A 17,825-nucleotide genomic window follows, 5' to 3' on the forward strand; every position below is an offset into this window, starting at 1 on the left:
GATGCAACCTGTTTGGATCTGCGCGGGTCAGAAAGCGGCGTACGGTTCCCTGGAGGCAGGAGGTCCGCGGTGGGGGTCGGGTGTGTGTGGGTTCGGGGCGCACCTGCTCTCCGGAGTTTGCCCGCCGCGCCCCGGCAGCGGCCCTGGGCCCCGCCCGGGTCTCGGCGGGGCCTCGGGGCAAAGGGGCGCGCGGCGGGGCGGCGGGGCGGCGGGGCGGCGGGGCGGGGGGTGGGGGCGGGGACGGCGCGGGGACAAAGGCCGCGGCCGCCGCGCTCGGGTCGGGCCGTGGGTGGCCGAGTCCCGCGGCCGTGCGGGCGCTGGGGGCTCCCGGGACCTCGCCGCGCGCCGCGATGGAGCGCCCCGGGGCGCCGCGGGGGCCCGCGCAGGCCGAGCCCGCCGCCCCGCCCCGCCCCGCCTCCTCCTCCCCCGCCCCCTCCCCCTCCCCCTCCCCCTCTCCCCGCGGCGGCGGCGGCGGCGGCGGCGGCGGCGGCTCCGCGCTCGGCGAACATGGCGGCGGCGGCGGTCGGGCGGGACACTTTACCTGAGCACTGGTCCTACGGCGTGTGCCGGGACGGCCGCGTCTTCTTCATCGAGTGCGGCGCGGGGGCGCGGGCGCGGGCGGGGGCGCGGGGCGCGGGGCGGGCGCCCCCGGCGCGGCGGCGGCGCTAACAGGTGCACCTCTCTCCGCAGCGACGAGCTCCGCCGCACCACCTGGCTGCACCCGCGCACCGGGGAGCCCGTCAACTCGGGCCACATGATCCGCTCAGGTGGGGGCCGGGCCGGCGGGGGGGCGCGGGGCCGCGGGGGGGCGGGGGGCGCCCGGGGGCTCCGGTGTGACCCGCCTCTCTTGCTTCCCGCAGACCTGCCCCGCGGCTGGGAGGAGGGCTTCACGGAGGAGGGCGCCAGCTACTTCATCGAGTGAGTGGCCCGCGCGCCGCGCCGCGCCGCGCCCGCACCTGTGCGCGGGGGCCCCGCCGCTCCCGCCCCGCGCGGCCCGGGCGGCTTGGCGCGCACTGAGCCGCGGCCGCGCCGCGCTGGGGTCCTGGGCGCGGGGTCGGGGCCGGGCCGCAGGCTGCCCCCTCCCCCCAGCACCCCGGGTCCTGCCCCCGGGCGGGATTCGGGCGCGGGGTTAGGGCCCCGGGCGGCGGCGAGCGGGCCGGGCCGGTGGAGCTAGGACTTGCGTCCGGGGTCCCGGACGGAGGGCGGCGGGGAGAGGCGCAGGGAACCTCCCCTGGGGAGGACTCGGGCGTCCACCTGGTTCCTGGGGCGACGGAGCAGCGCCGGGACCGCGCCCCCTCCCGGCCTGGAGCGCGGGCCCGCGCGGTGCGGGGTGCGGGTGCGGTGGGGGCGGGGAGGCGGAGGGAGCCCTCAGCGCGTGGTGCTCGCGGGACACCGGCCCCTGGAGCCGAGCGGCACTGGTTCAGGAAAAGCCCGCGGGCGTCGCGCCCCGCCGGTGGCCGCGGACCCGGGCGTGCGGAGCTGCGGCCGTGGGGCGCTAAGTTAGGGCCCCGCCCAGCCGCCAGCGGCGCTGCGGCCCGAAGTTTCCCGCGCGCGGCGGTACCTGTTGTTTCTCTGGAACTCTCGGCCGGCGTGGTCGCCGGTCGATCCCCTGCAGTCGGAAGCTGCGCTTGGTCCTCTGCCCAGGGCCTGGCACAGAGCAGGCCCTCGGGAAATCCTTGTGTGCGGAAGGAATGACCTAGCCAAGGGCTGGACGGTGGTCTGACAAGTAGCGTTACTTGGGGGGGGGGGGGGGGGCTGCGAGTCAGAGTTGCTTTCTCCACCAGCTCGAAGCACTGCTAGTCAGTAGTAGAGCAGCATAGTCGGAGCTTGAGGGTCTCCCTCCCTACTTTGGGCTCTTGCAGGATGTTTGGAATCCTGGTGGATGAGATTTATACAACTGAACACTAGGGCTCTGGCTGGGGTCCTGCCTCATGTCTGTGTTTGAGAGAGAAGTTGGGGAGCTGGTGAAGACCTCAGAGCCCCCCTCAGTCATGGGCCTGGCTGGTCATAACTGCATTTATTGATATTTATTAGATTTCTCCTCGTGTGCCACACATTATTCTAGGCATTGGAACCACAGAAGTGAGTAAGGCAGACAAGGTCTGGATGCTCAGGGGGCTTGCAATCTAGTGGGGAGAGGGAGCAGAAAATAAGTTAAAAACCAAGAATAGGGCAGCCCCGTGGCTCAGCGGTTTAGCGCCGCCTTCAGCCCAGGGCGTGATCCTGGAGACCCGGGATCCAGTCCCACGTCGGGCTCCCTGCATGGAGCCTGCTTCTCCCTTTGCCTGTGTCTCTGCCTGCCCCCCCCCCTCTCTGTGTGTGTGTGTGTGTGTCTCTCGTAAATAAATAAATAAAATCTTAAAAAAAAGAATAATGTCAATGGTGACTACTGTGCAGAAAATTAAAATAACGTAGTGTGATGTCAAGTGACTGAGTAGTGGTGTTGGATTGAGAGGTCAGTAGTGGTGTTTCTGAATAGGTGACATTTATGGTAAAATTTGAATGATAGGGAAGAGCCATCTTTGTGTTGATGAGACGGCAAAGCATTTCTGGAGGAGACCAGCCAGGGCAAGGGCTTTAAGGCAGAAAGAGCTTCAAGTTCAAAGAACCGAGAGGCCAGTGTGGCTGGAATGTGGTGAGCAAGGGAGAAAGTAGCAAGAGAAGAGGTTACAGATAGGAGAGAGCAAATGGTGTAGGACTTTATGAGCCAGGGCAGGGAGTTTTTAAACTTTATTCTAAGCCCAGTGGGAAATCACTAGGGGGGGTGGGTTAAGCAGAGGAGCAATGTGATTTGATTTGCATTTTTAGAAAGATCATGCTACCTGCTGTATAGTGGACTCTGTGTAGGTGGGTAACTGTAGCGGGCAGGAGAATAGTAGCAGGTTGTTGCTGTAGTCCAGGCAAGAGTGCATGATGACTTGACAGAGGGTGTGGCCCTGCCGATGAAGGGAAGTGGTCATATTCAGGCTTGTTGATTTGGATGCAGTCTGTGAAAGGAAGAGAAAAGACGACTCCCAGAGGCTTGAGCGCCTGAGTGGATGGTACTCATATCACTCAGATGGGGGGGGCTGGGGGGAGGAGCAGCTTTGGAGTGATGGAGCGCATAAGATCTTGTCTTGACATTTGAGATATGAGTATGTCAGGTAGTCGGATGGATGTATCTGAAGCTCAGAAGAGAGAGAGAGAGAGAGAGAGAGAGAGAGAGAGAGAGAGAGAGGACCGCAGAGGTGTATTTGAGTATTATAGGTGGTATTCAAGGCCACAGGATTAGTTGAACTCACCTTGGAAGAGAGTGTAGACAGGAAAGATGACCTAAGCCTTGGGACATAGCGGTGTTTAGAGGTTGGGAAAAGAGGTGGATCTAGCAAAGGAGATTGAGAAGTTAGGAGAAACCCCAGTAGAATGAGGGGTTCATAGAAGCTTAAAGGACAGAACCTGACTGGAGTAGGTGGATGGGAAAATATGGGGTGCAGAGTTGGGGTCATAAGTACAGGTGAACCTTTTGGGTAATTTTCTTATGAAGAGGGTTTGAGACATTCACTGAGGATTGGGGAGGTTGTGGGTTTGAGGTGGGGGAGGTGTCCTGTTTATTTAGTGGGGAGATGGGAGAGTATGTTTTATTCCTTGGGAATGATCCAGTAGAGAGAGAGAAATGGATGATGCAGGAAGGAGATAGGGCAGTTCCTGGAGCAGTGTCTCTGACAAGGTGAGAGGGGGGATCCAGGGCTTAGGTTTCAGTGGTCCCAGCTGGGAACAGGGCCTTTTAAAAAAAAATTATTTATTTATTTATTCATGAAAGACACAGAGAGAGAGGCGGAGACACAGGCAGAGGGAGAAGCAGGCTCCTCGAGGCAGCTTGATGCGGGATCCCAGGACCCTGGGATCACACCCTGAGCTGAAGGCGGATGCCCAACCACTGAGCCACCCAGGCATCCTGGGAACAGGGCCTTTCATCCGCATGACAGGAGGGAGGGATGCCCATGCCAGAGCCCATGCTAGGAGGTTGGCAGGTTTGGTGAGGGGAGACGTGGGTATTTCTGTCTGATGGTATCTCTCTTTTCCATGAAGTACTAGGCTGAGGGAGTACTAAGTCTTGAGCTGGGGGGCTTGAGGTCTGGGTAGAACTCTGTCAGCCATTGCCACAGCCCCTTGACCTTCTCTCTTTTGCTGACTCTTCTGTGGTGACTCTGTGAAGTTCCTAGTGATTATCCTATAGCAAGCCCTGGCTCCCTACTCCCCAGGGTCATCCCAGGCCTAGGGGAAAGCAGCGTGTGACAGGTCCCCGACCTTCAAAGGCCAGCCATACAGGGGGGCTGGGACACTGTGGCAGCCAAGTGTGTTTTCTGGCTCCTTCTGAGACAACTTTTTTTTTTTAGGATTTTATTTATTTATTCATGAGACACACACACACACACAGAGGCAGAGACAGGCAGAGGGAGAAGCAGGGTCCTTATAGGGAGCCTGATGTGGGACTCTATCCTGGGACCCCAGGATCATGACCTGAGCCGAAGGTGCCCCCTGAGACAACTTCTTGAGAGACTGAGGGTTTGGGAGTAATTGTTCTCCTTTTCCTTACATAAAAAATCAGTCAGTCAGCTTTCTTAGATTTGCTGTGATAATTTCGGAATGTTCTATTTTTGGGGGGTCTTCTAATGTGGCTCAGTTAGAGGGACAAAGCATTGGGACAGCTGGTTTTATTTTCCCCAGTGGGTCCTTGGTCTGGAAAGTTGTGTAAGGTTTTCAGGATGTATCACTTGCTCCTGATATTTAGTGGATGTTTGGTACTCTTCAGTGTACATTTCTTTCTTTCTTTATTTTTTATAGTTTCTTTTAATACAAGGTTCTTTAACTCTGCTGTACTTAAGAAAATCCAGTCTCATGACCCTGAGCTCAAGAGCCTCAAGAGCTTTACCAACTGAGCCAGCTGCCCCGGAGTACATTTTTAAGCAGAAAAACTTGAGCTAAGGCAGGTGCATTTTAATTTTGATTTCTGCACTTGAGTTCAATTTTGGATTAGGGGCAAAACATAAAAGGAGTTTACTGCTGTTTCCCCTAATTCTAGACTTGGTGATGCTGATATCCTCTTTAAGAAGACTTATACTCTAGGAGCACCTGGGTGACTCAGTTGGTTAAGCCTCTGCCTTTGGCTCAGGCCATGATCCTGGCGTCTTGGGATTGATCCCCATGTGAGACTCACTGCTCAGTGGGGAGTCTGCTTCTCCCCCTGCCCCTCTCTCTTTCTTGCTTTCTCTCTCTCTCTCTCTCAAATAAATAAATAAAATCTTTTAAAAAATATTTATTTATTCATGAGAGAGAGAGAGAGAGAGAAAGAGAGGCAGAGACACAGGCGGAGGGAGAAGCAGGCTCCATGCAGGGAGCCTGATGTGGGACTTGATCCCTGGTCTCCAGGACCACACCCTGGGCCGAAGGCGGCGCTAAACCGCTGAGCCACCTGGGCTGCCCAAAACATTAATTATTAATTAGTAAAAGAAATTTGGCAGAGGAGCCTTTTCAAATATGAGATCCATGAGGGTAAAGTTCTAGAACAGGCCTTGTGAGGAAGAGTGTTAGCACTGGGCTGGTTTTCGGGGATTTTGTGGCACTCTGTGGGTTGGGTTCTCCTTACAGCAGGCTTTGTATAGGTCCTGAGTCAATAAAGAGGATGAATGGAGAGAAGAGGGGGTGTTGGCCACCCTGTCTGGACCAAGGTTGTCGCTTGAAGACTGGTACCCTGTTCCACATCTCTGAGACTTGGTGCTGGGCTCTGAATAGGCTCTCGGTATTTATTAAAGCAGTAGTGTTTTAAGGGACTCAGTGAGTTTAGTAGTTATTCCAGGTTTTAGAAAACTTGCTGGGGAGGAGATCAGGGGTTAGGGGAGGCTGGGTAAGGTGACAGAAGCAAAGCAACTAGGAACCATGCCTGTCAAGGCTGGTTCTTGGATCCCAGCCCTCCTGGAGATAGTTGCTTGCTGCCAAGGACAGCACTTGAAGGAAGAACCTGGCCTTCTGTGGCTCCTTCACCTCATAACCTCATGCTCTGCATCTGGGGAATGGGACATCTGTTGGCATTCCCTCCCTAATTCTCTCCCTCCCTGGTTGCCAGGCCCTGGAGTCCTCTGTGAGTTGGCTCCAGGGTCTGGGCAGAAAGCAGCTGATTACACAAGGTCTCTTCTAACTTTAAGTCCCTTGGTTTTAGCTTTGGAGATTTGCAGGGCCATCCTATGTAGGTGTCATTCTCCTTGTGGGTGTCTAGCCCCAAGTGAGGCCAGTGAGGCTCTTGGGAAAGACATTTCTGAGGCTTAGACCAAGACTGACTTTTCCCTCTCTAGTTCTTTGGACCACAGCAGGTCCTGTGTGGCTACATGATTTGCAGGACTCAGTGAAAAAAGAAAGTGCAAGGCCACTTGTTCTAAAAACCTGGAAAAAGGTGCCACTAAAGATATTAAAGTATAAACCTTTTCCCTTTCTTCCGTAGTTTTCCCCCCAATTTGTCATGCTGTTTTTTAATTTGCTATTCAAAGTCATTCTAAATAAAAAAAAATCAAATTATTAGCATGACTCTCAGGTTCATCTCTGTTTTGTGGAATATTTTGAATGCAAACATCAGGGTGATGACCTTGTGTGCTGAGCCACCACCAGCACCACCATGCTCACTCCAGGATAGCACAAGGTAAGAGTACTGGTTCTCAGTCTCTCCTGGACAGGCATGAGGAGAAGGGAGGCTGTGTGGGGCTTGGGGTTCTAGGTACCTGGGAATAGGTAGTTAAGACCTTGTCCCATAGAGGCAGGGAGTTGGGACCACTCTTGAGCCAAGGCTTTAAGCCTCCTTCAGAAGAGTTACTTTTCTAGAGATAATGCTAAGTATGTACAGTGTGTTTTTGTATTCAGCAAACCCATTTTCTCTGAAATTAAAAGGAAAGAGGAATTGGGGAATGAAGGCTAAACCAGGGAAGACAGAAGGTCCAGAGGGGTACCCCAATGGGGCGTAGGCACCAAGTACAGAAGGCCCTTTGGAAAAGTCTGTGAATACTGGAAGGCCCAGGAAGGTGCCCTCTTGAGATTTAATTATGCCATCATCCAAGGGACAGTCTTCCAGGCCCCCCCTTTATTGCCTGTCTGCCACATTTTTCTCCCCAGAGAAATGTTAAACTTCATGTTAGTGGAATTCGTCTTGTAGAGTGCCAAACTGTTGGTTCATTTATTTGCCCTCTTTCTCATTTGTCATCTTTCTCATTGCCGGGCACAGCAGTTCCAGAAACTTGATTTCAAACCAGAAAGCAACAATTCTGCAAAGAATTTCTGGGAAATGGCGGCTCACATCTATTTAAAATGGAAATGCTGAAACCTCTTGTTGAAGGTTAAGAAAAGCTTCCCCCAGCTTGGCCAGTTTTGGCATAATCCCACACTTTACGTTTCATTTCCTGGTTGTTTTATCAAGAGTGAAAACTGGCTCAGGGATTGAAGTGTTAGGTCCTGTACAAAAGGAACAACAGCGGTGTTGTGCAGAAAGCAGAAGGAAGGATTAGGAGCCATGATTTGTACCACGCTCTCAAAACCATCCCAGAAAAGATCTGGGAAAACCTCTTTAAGAGAAATGGTTGCAAGTTGCTCTTAAGGCCGTTTGCCCCTGAGCCGGGTGTGCTTCAGAGAAAGGACAGGAGAGGGTGGTGAGGAGAGGTGCTATGCCCAATTTCCAGTGCTGTGTGTATGGAGAGGGTGTGTGGAGGTTTCACGTGCATTGGTGGAACTCTATTCTCATGATATTTATGGGAGGAAACTTTGGGCTTCTCAAACTAGGGCTTCAGGGGGATCCCTGGGTGGCACAGTGGTTTAGCGCCTGCCTTGGCCCAGGGCGCGATCCTGGAGACCCGGGATCGAATCCCACGTCGGGCTCCCGGTGCACGGAGCCTGCTTCTCCCTCTGCCTGTGTCTCTGCCTCTCTCTCTCTCTCTCTCTGTGTGACTATCATAAATAAATAAAAATTAAAAAAAAAAACAACTAGAGCTTCAGGAAAATGGAGTCTACTTGAGAAAGCACATCAGAATGTGGACTGTTTGGTGATTTAATGAGGTGCTTGCTCCAGTTTTCCCATCTCTTCGGAAGACAGCATGGGTTAGAATCTCTGCTCAGTAAACTGGCATGGTGTCTTAGGTAAATATTGGCAGAGGGAGAAACACGGAGGAATATGGTTTTATTTGCCTGTTGCTTTTAAATGGCTGTCAAAACATTTGTTCCCAATTTTCTGAAATGACAAGTGTTTGGGGTTAATGTTTTATTGTTTACAGAGTGCTTCACGAACATTATCTGGTTGGAGGCTCACAGTTATTGCATTTTTTAGTGCAGAAAAGTGGGCTCAGAGTGATTAAGTGACTTCGTAAAGCCTCACGCTGTGTTAGTTCAGCCTCTTCAGAGTGCGGAGAAGAGGTGGACATGTGTTGTCTCAGGCCTGGGATTCTCAGACTTTGCAACCACAGCTGAGTGTCAGAAGAGGATGAAGGCGAACTTGCCTGGGAGATTGGATGGTAGGAAACGTCATCAAAATGTGGGTACTACCCAAAAATTCATGTAGACTTTACCCTCAGTTTAACTTATTATAAAATCTCTTTCCATATCTTCCATTAAGATCAGTGCTTTGGCAGGATGTATCATGTTCATTGTATTGCTTTGTGTTTTCCTGAACAGAAACATGTATTCCCAGGACACCAATTCCCCTGTTCATTTTTTTTTTAAAGATTTTATTTATTCATGAGAGACACACACACACACACAGAGAGAGAGAGAGAGAGAGAGAGAGAGAGAGAGAGGCAGAGACACAGGCAGTGGGAGAAGCAGGCTCCACTCAGGGAGCCTGATGTGGGATTCGATCCTGGGACTCCAGAATCATGCCCTGGGCTGAGGGCAGGCACTAAACCACTGAGCCACCCAGAGATCCCTCCCCTGTTCATTTTAAGGGACAGGGGAGTGTGGGGACTGCTCATTGGCCTTCCAGCCTCTCTGGGCCATGCATCTCCAAAGGGGGATGTATAGGCCCTGAGGAAGACATTAGCAGCTGTTGTGACCTCGGGTCATTTTTTGCCTGGACTGAGTTGTGTCATACCTCCTCTCTGTCTCCCATCCAGCCTACTCTGGGTCACTTGGATGCTGGCTGGGTTTTTCTGGAAGCCAGAGCACAGCCAGGCAACTTTATCATGCAGAAAAATGTATAGGTACTGTGTATGTGGTGGTAGTGTGTGTGTGTGTGGAGGTGGTGTAGGAGCATTGGCTCTGGATTTTCAGCTTCTGACTCCAGTTCCACCAGTTATAGCTCCTTGTCCTTGGTAGGTTACCTATTCCCTTTAAGCCTTGCATCCTCACCAATGAAATGGGGATCAATGTGGGGATTACATGAATTATTTAATGGAAAATGTGCCAAGAAAGTGCTAGTACAAATGCCCAGTAAATGTGAGTTTCTTTTGTACAACCACACAACTACGAGATGGGGTGGAAATGTGAATTCTGAATCCCAATTGCGTTCAACTGCTGCTGGAGAAATCTGGTACCCTCGAACTGGGGGTGCCTGGGTCAGGAGCATGCAAACTGTAGGACTCAGCTCAGGATTTGGACCAATAAAAACTATAACCATTATGGTTATTAGAAGGATGTCCTCATTCTTGGGAGATACTGAAGTATCAGCTCTCAAAAGGTTGAGAGAAAACTCTGTGTGTGTGTGTGTGTGTGTGTGTGTGTGTTTTGAGGGGAGCAGATGATAGAGCAGATGGAGCAACGTGTTAACCATGGATGAGGCTGGGTGAGGGGTGCTGTTCTTGCACTTTTTCACTAAGTTTAAAATGATTTCCAAATTAAAAATTTAAAAAACAACACTAACCTTGACCATCAGGGCTATGCTGTCCCAAGGCCACAGTACCTTGTCCAGGCTGCAGGGACCTAGGGACCAAGAGCCCAGGGTAATGAGGTGTGAAAACGCTCCTGAGTTGGCTGTTTCCTGGGCATTTAGAAGGCTGCACAGATGTCTGCTCTTTAATCTGGGTAGCCACCTGGTTATCGGCTCTGACTGCTGAAGGACAGACTTATGGTCTGGTACTGCCTGGGCCACAGATGTCAACAGTAATAATCTTCATGGTACTCTATAGTTGAAAAACACATACATTCCTTTTAGAGGCAGGTATTCTTATCTTATTAGCTTCATTTTACAGATCAAGCAGTGGAGGCTGGGGGAGGGACAGGGGTTAAAAGATCTAACTGATGCCAGAGCATCAGTAGGGGAGCTGGAACTTAGAACCTGAGTCATCTTGGCTCCACATTTGTGCACTGTTTCTACCACGGTGTCTTCTGACTCCCATCGCCACTCCCTCTATACTGAATCCTCCCCCCAGATTGGTTTTCTGTACTTTCCCTGACGACCCTTTGGGCCTCCTTCAGAAAGTCTCCTGCAGGATAGATGAGTGATGGGTGGATTGGATGGTCCCTAGGCAGGACAGGGGGCAGGTCCCTGGTGCTCTGGGAGAGTGCCCCCCCCCCCCTCCCGTACCATGTCAGCTGACCACAGCTTAGGGGTTGATGAGCCTCTTAAGCCTGCTTAGAGCCGGGCCGTCTCTTTCAGCTTCTGCCAGAAGAGTGTTTCCAGCGTCACGGCCAGTCTTCTCAGGGTTTCTCAGGGGCTTTTTCTGCCAAGGTTGAGCCCTCACCCTCTCGAGGTCTGACAGCTTGGAGTTAGCATGCAGTCTCTCTTAGAGGCTGCTGGCTGCCTCTTGTGCTTACCTGAACTGTCAGCAGTGCAGGTGGGGTGCGGTGCGCTCAGGGGTGGAGGAGGCAGAGGGCCCATTCAAGCCTTCTACCCAGGCCCCTGGCTGCACAACCTCCAGTGTTCTCTCCCCCTGGGTAAAGTGGGAGGTGAGACAGTCTCCTTCCCAGGAGGAGTAGAGCCAGAGCAACATTGTAGGTTAGTGCAGTCACCTTTGCAATGATCATATCCTCTTTACTTACAAACTGTGTTGTCTGTGGATGTCCACAGATGGAACCAGTGGGCCACCTTGAAGAATGGTGAACACCTTATTGGAGGGGCAGTTAAATGAGAGGCTTTTGTTCCAGGATTCATCTGTTGGGTCACCAGACTCTGATGAAGCATGTGCTATATTCCAGTTTCCACACTGGGTGCTGTGAAGAGAAATAGCTAACATCATCTCTGCCCTTCAGCCGTGCCCAGTCCAGGAGGAGAGAGGGACACTAGACAATTTCAGTATAGGTGACTGGGGGTGGGGCCCTGAGGACAGGCCCTAGGGAGCTTCAGAGGTTGAATGGGAGAAAGGCCAGGCAGCCATGGGGCAGAGCAATGGGCAGCCCAAGGCAAGAGAGGCCATTGGAGGAAATTAGGAACTAGAGGCTGTGGGCGAAGGTAAAGTATGTGTGTGCTTGTCTGTGTCTTGAAGAGCCTGGTGCTGAGTTGAGGCATAGGGATTGGTTCTGGATAATACTCTTCACTAGTAGCTGGGCTTCAGGAGAGTGGTGTAATTGGAGATATTGTCCTAGGGGTTCCCCGACTCCCGTGTCTGAGGGGTGATGCTGCTTGGGGGTTATAAAACATGAATTCTAGAGTCTGAGTACCAGGGTTGAGGTCTTGGCTTTGCAGCCGGCTTAGACAGGTCACTTAAGCCTCTGTCTTCAGAGGTTTCTTCATCTGTAGAATGGGGACAACGACTGTACTGTTGACTTAAGGATAGTGCCTGGCAAATCGCACTTGCTGTGCAAGAATTAACTATTATTATTCCTACTCCTAGAAAGGAAGCCTGTTTCTGTGGTGAAGTGTGGCACAGCTGTGGCAGAGAGCTGTGGTTCATTGTTTTTGGGGAAATCTCCTAAGATAAGGCTAGCAGGAGAGAGAAGTGTGTTTTCTTGTTGAGACTTGTCTTCAAAAAGAAGCTGAGCACTAAATCGTTGGTGCCTAAATATGAAAGAAATGATTCTTCATCTTTGAAGCCCTGTGTGGATGTGTCCAACTAGTGAGAAAATGAATAGGTGTCTTGGGCTTATGATCAACACATTTTCCAAATGGGCAGTTTTGATCTATTCTTCTTTCATCCTCCAGCCCCACCTCCTGGTGAGACGGTTCCGTGGTGTTCGTATTAGTGTTTGCATTGCCTGGCAAGACATCTAGCTTTTTCTTTGGAGGTAATGAACCCTGGTACCTATGCTAGAGCACTTGACGAAGGAGTAGTGAGGCAGACACGAAGTAGTGACTGTTCTGAAATGCTGAGTCAAAACTTTCAGGGGTTGGGACAGGGAATCAGCATTATTACAAGTTCCACGAGTGATTCTATGGACATGGGAAGTGAAAACATCTCAGAGCTTCAGCTTCCCCACAATAATGATATTGTGCGATAATACTGATGCTACTTTCCTTCCTGGTGTTGTTGAGAATTTATTGAGAATCTGATATGGTGGCCTGTCTGCAGCTCCTTTCGGCACATGGTAGGTGCTCAGGCATTTGCGAGCCTTTTCATTTACAGGAGGCCCTCTGTTGGAACTGATTGGATGAAGCAGTGGGAAGGGCCTTGAGAAAGTGTCAGTAGGCACTGCTGTCCGTTAATGCCCACCCTGTTAGCCAGAGTAGATCCCGGGCCCCTGGTGGGCCTCTGGTTTCCCCCATGGAGGTTGGGAATGTGCTGCTGTTCCCTCTGCCCGGATGATGCTGGCAGTCCTAGAGGTAGGTGGTAAGGCTGGTCTTGTGGGTGACCACTTTGTAGGGACTACCATCTGCTTAGGTCTCAGAACCCCATGACCACTTAGAGATCCTTCTGAGGGCAGAGGAAGGCCTGGAGTAAGGGGTGTGTTGTTCTGAGTGATTGACATTGCAAGCCAGAGCCGGCAAGGAGGCTGCAATTAAATTGAGAAATTGGAATGTTACCCTGCGTGGGAGAATAGATGCTCCAGCAGACAGTGGTGATGATGAGGAAGTTGTAGAGGTGTCTGGTGTTGCAGTCTTCCCTGAGCTGGTCCTGGGGGAGATGGAGCAGGGACAGGATGGTGACTCAGTGCCGGGAATAGCTCACCAGCATCCTGGGAACAGTGTCAGGCACAGAGCCAATCCTCAGCCAAATTGGTGTGGGTTAGTTTATCTGACATTTGGCATAACCTTTTTGACACTGGCCGAAGTACAAAGAGAGAGTTGATTGGCGCTGAGAGCAAATTGAGGTTGTAAGTTGACCGCAAAGTCTGTGGTCAGGGTTCCTACCAGGGGAAAAGGTTTTCTTCCTTGCTCATGAAATTGTTGGGAGAGATTTTTTTTTTTCTCAACACATTCTGACCTGGGCATTTAAAGAAATAGATGAATGCTGTGAGGCTAAATATCTATAATCACTGCACCCATTAATGCATTTCTAAATGGAATTGGTGGTACCTGAAATTACATCCATTTACCAAGGCTTGAATAATTACATTTTTTTAGCCCCGGTGTGTGGGTGGGAGCTGGAGAGTGCTCAGTTGGCTTCTCTCAGCCCTCTTCACCTGAAAATGCATAGATGTGTTTGTGTGTTTGGTACCAGATGGTTTATAAAACTCAGTGGGGGTATTAATTCTTTGGGGGAGAGGAAAGTAATTGGCTTCCTATTCTGTGAATAGATAGATATTTAAATTAGAACCCAAAGAACACGCTTTTTATTTCAAAAGCTCCATGTGTCTGAGGAGCCCAGTGATTTAAGATGTAATAACTGTGTTGTGTGATGATCTTGCTGGGCCTTTTGAGGCTGCTCCTTGAAGCTGGGAGGACTGGTTGGTGCTGATTATCTTCTTGAGTCCCTGGAAAGGTTTGAGAATTTGCTTTTTTCTTTAAGGTCTGTATTGGATTTGGCTTGGTTTTGGGGTTCAGTAAAGTGAGCGCTAGGGCAGAGGGACTGTCACACTGAGAAGCCCAGTTGCTTTTGTTGCGTCTATATTTGCTTGTTTTACAAATGTTTATCTAGTGCTCACCATATGCACTGTTTTAAGGGCTTAACAGACAGGGGTTCATTTAATACTACTACCAATCCTAAGAGGTAGGTACTTATCTGATTCTCATTTTTACATACGAGGAAGATGAGGCATAGGCAAATTAGGGAGCTTGCAGTACAGGTGTAAGGTGGCAGGGCAGGGATCATCCCCAGCTGTCCTTAATTGGGGGGTCCTCCCATGGTCCCTTTAAGCCCTGCTTGGCCTGTTTCACCATGCTCCATGGTAGATAGGGAAACTATAGGGTTGTGATTGAGCACACAGGCACAGGTTTGGCAGCCCAACTTTGTGGCTGTGGAACTCAGGCGAGTCGTTTAACCTCTGAACAAAATGGGGCAAATGCTGGTATCTGCCCCATGGGTCTTTTGTAGTGGTTAAATGAGAGTAATACAGACATTCCCTGACTTACAGTAGTTCAACTTATGATTTTTTGACATTCCCATTATGGGAAAGAGATTGCATATCATAGATAGACACCATACTTTGAATTTTGAGTTTTGCTCTTTTCCCAGACTAGCAATAGGTGTTGTGACACTGGCAATGCTGGGCAGCAGCAGTGAACACAGCTCCCAGTCAGCCATGAGATCATGAGGGTAAGCTTTGCGCAGTGGCAGTATCGTAGCCAATGAGGTTTATCCGAGGCGCGATTATTGCTAATTGAGATCATGAGGGTAAACAACTGATAGACTTACAACCATTCTGTACTCATACAATTATTGTGGGTTTTTTTTTCCTTTCGGTACAGTATCCAATATATTACATGAGATTTCCAACATTTTATTATAGGCTTTGTGTCAGATGATTTTGCCCAATTGTAGGCTCACCTAAGTGTTCTGAGTACATGTAAGGTAGGCTCCCTAAGTTATGGCATTGGATAGGTGAGGTATATTTTTGTTTTTTGAAGAATTTGTTTATTTATTCATAAGAGACACACACAGAGAGGCAGAGACATAGGTGGAGGGAGAAGCGGGCTACATGCAGGGAGCCCAATGTGGGACTTGATCCCAGGATCCAGGAATCACGCCCTGAGCTAGAGGCAGACCCTCAGCCACTGAGCCACCCAGGCATCTCTGACTTCAATATTTTCAACGTACAATGAGTTTGTCAGGATATAAACCACATTGTAGATTGAGGAAGTATGGACATGTAAAATACTCAGTCCCCAGGGCATAGTATATTTAGTAAATTTTAGCAAATATTTCCATGAATGTTTTTTTTTCCGTAATAGCTGATTGGTCCAAGCATATTTGGGTAATTCCTTGACTTATATCCCACAGCGACTCTTATCTTCTGATATGTACAGAGGGTACTTGTGTATACTGTCCAGCTCAGATTCTCAGTTACGGGCATTTTGTGATACAGGGCATTGAACATCCTGATGCATTTTGCGGAGTGTTAAAAATGTCCAACTGTACTTGCTGTTTTTAACCACAGCTGGATGACCTTGGCTGTTACAGCTGAAAGGGTTAGGCAGTTTGAATATAGTAAACATATCTGACCCAAGCTCTGGCTTGCCTTCCCTGGGTGAGGGGAGAAATAGCTCTGGTGATAATGGAAAAGTAAAGAGGGGAGGCCAGATTCAGTTTAGCATTTGTGTATCCATTTTTGCCGTGTACTGGCACCATATTTGTTGCACTCTGTGGAATATCAGGGAGCCCAGGGATCCGGTGAAGCAAGATGTCTGCACAGCTGCAGGTGATAGGATGGTCAAATGGTGTGTGACCAAGTGGTAGGTAAGTATAATAGGTGCAGCACGGAGAGGAATGTCCAGGAGGAAACAATTCAGGGGTTGGAGGAGTCAGGGAAGACTTGGGGGCTTTATGAGTTGGGATTGAGTGGGGACAAGACATGGAGCAGATGTTTCAGAGGGACTAGCATTCATTATTCAGGGGTCTCTTCATTTAGCAGACTTTACCTGAGCACCCTGTATGTACCAAGCATTGTCCTGGGCACTGGATAGCAAAATGAGTAGGGCAGAGTGGAGAACATAATACTGAGAGGCAGAATGACCCAGTGTCGGGAGCATGGTGTGGCACAGGATTGCCTGGGTTTGAATCCCTGCCCTGCCACTTACTAGCTTATGAATTCTGAGGTTAGATAATCTGGAGCATCGGTTTCCTCATCTGTAAGATGGAGCTAATAATAGTTGTGCCAGAGATGAAATGAGTTCATATAAAGTACTCAGAATAGCCTTGAATACATCCTGTGTGTTGGTCATTATTATCTCTAGAAGGTGACCTCCACGAGGGCAGGATTTTCTCTCTCTTTTGTGTTCCCTGCTAGGTTGCTGGCTCCCAGAAGGTATTTGGTACATAGTAAGCACTCAGTTAGTGAATCAAAGTGCCATGGCTGTCCTTCAGGACCCTGGGAGCCTGATCTCCGGTGGGGACACAGACAAGGAACAACTAGATGATACTGTGCGAATGATTTGATAAGGAGAGCTTGGGGATTGGAAGGGCACAGAGGAGAGCTGGCCAGGGATGGCGCTCTGGTGGGCGATGGGAGGCTGAACTGTATCTTGAAAAGCAGGGATTTGTTGGATGACAAGAGGAAATTTGACTTTTCAAGGGAGGGGGAGCAGCCTGGGCAGACATGTAAGAACAAGACACTTTCAAGATGTTGTGAGAAGAGGAAGGAGGTGCAGAAAAGCGCTGCTCAGAGGAGCTGGGGCTCGGTTCTGGGAGCAGTGCAGATCCAGGGCATGAGGAGGGGTGTGGCCAGGGTTGTGGGGGAGGAGGAGAGGATATACTGAGGTGCTGGGCAGCTGCAGGGCTGGAACCTGATGAGGGATCCCACCCAGCAGGTGAGGGGTTGGCCTCTAAAGGAGGAGAAGCTGGGTAACCCATACCGCTGCTTGGCAGCACTCCTGCCTTAAAATAGAAAGAGATGGAGATAAAGAGTGGGTGGTGTGAGTGTCCAAGGGGTGACCTAGTTAAAACCTGACCCCCTGGAAGGGCAAGAGCCGTCCTCACTGTCGCCCTGCTTACCTGGTCTCTCCTCGGCTCTGGGCGATGCACACAAGTCCTGTGGCAGGTGACCTTGGCCCCTACCCTGGTAACAGGAAGTCTGGTTTCCAGGCTGTGTACTCAGTGCCTCTAGGGGAAAGGGGGTGTGTGAATAAGGGAGAGGCTGGGGGGGTGGGGGGAGAAGTCAAGTTAATGGAACCTATGTGTTTAGCAATTCCAATTGAAGGAGATTTTGAGGAAAAACTCTTTATATTTAGGTATCAGTTCCCCACCGAGTATCCTAATTCCTTAAGGACTTAATTATCGACAGATAGTAACACCCTTCCCCTCCCTTGTTACCCCACCCTGGCTTCTGACTTCCTTAAATACCCCCAGAGATAGTAGGGAAGAGTAAAAGTGGAGGCTTTCACTTTCTCAGGCCCTCTCCCTCATCTTTCTTTGGACTGTCTGATTTCTCTGAGGCCTTCAGGAATTATTTCTATAGCTGGTCATTTCCATGCAGGATCTGCCAAAGGTCCTTATGCAGGACTTTATAAACTTTACCTGGGGTTGTGAGTCTGACACACTGTGAAGATGGCATGTACAGGCGTGTGAAGTGGAGTCCTCTGACCATTGTGCCTGGGGATGTTTTTCTGGCTTGCAATCTAGTGTTGGCGGGGGGTGCCCTGTGCTTGTTTCTATAATCCCTATCCACCACGTATTCAGCACCTACTGTGTGCTTGCTAGGCCTTCACGATGGCTCTGTGAATCTGGTGTCACCAGCAGGGAGAGCCCCTGGGAATGAGAGAGCAGAAGCTACCACAGAGGACCCAGGGGTGATGATTGTTTCTAGTGAGCTCGAGCCGTGTTTAAGAGGGCCAGGAAGTTTTGCTATGTCTG

General features: G+C 50.7%; 1 protein-coding gene, 1 long non-coding RNA gene and 1 other non-coding gene across 8 annotated transcripts in view; 2 read left to right on the forward strand and 1 right to left on the reverse strand.

Moving 5' to 3' along the window:
• Positions 1-651, reverse strand: part of LOC129504765 (uncharacterized) — a 32,627-nt gene extending 31,976 nt beyond the window's left edge. For both annotated transcript variants that reach the window (XR_008663419.1, XR_008663420.1), the window contains exon 1: positions 542-651. This is a non-coding gene — a long non-coding RNA (uncharacterized LOC129504765). The remainder of the gene's footprint in view (positions 1-541) is intronic.
• PLEKHA7 (pleckstrin homology domain containing A7) overlaps positions 466-17,825 on the forward strand; it is a 228,264-nt gene continuing 210,904 nt past the window's right edge. For all 5 annotated transcript variants that reach the window (XM_055317621.1, XM_055317613.1, XM_055317612.1 and 2 more), the window contains exons 1-3: positions 466-593; positions 691-767; positions 861-918. In XM_055317621.1, the coding sequence (XP_055173596.1) occupies positions 508-593; positions 691-767; positions 861-918 (221 nt within the window). In that variant the 5' untranslated portion in view covers positions 466-507. The remainder of the gene's footprint in view (positions 594-690; positions 768-860; positions 919-17,825) is intronic.
• LOC129505157 (U4 spliceosomal RNA) lies at positions 14,577-14,711 on the forward strand. Its single transcript, XR_008663469.1, has one exon. It is a non-coding gene; the product is annotated as a U4 spliceosomal RNA (small nuclear RNA).

The sequence above is a fragment of the Nyctereutes procyonoides genome, unplaced genomic scaffold (assembly GCF_905146905.1).
Source record: "Nyctereutes procyonoides isolate TBG_1078 unplaced genomic scaffold, NYPRO_anot_genome, whole genome shotgun sequence".
In the NCBI taxonomy this organism is placed as follows: Eukaryota; Metazoa; Chordata; class Mammalia; order Carnivora; family Canidae; genus Nyctereutes; species Nyctereutes procyonoides.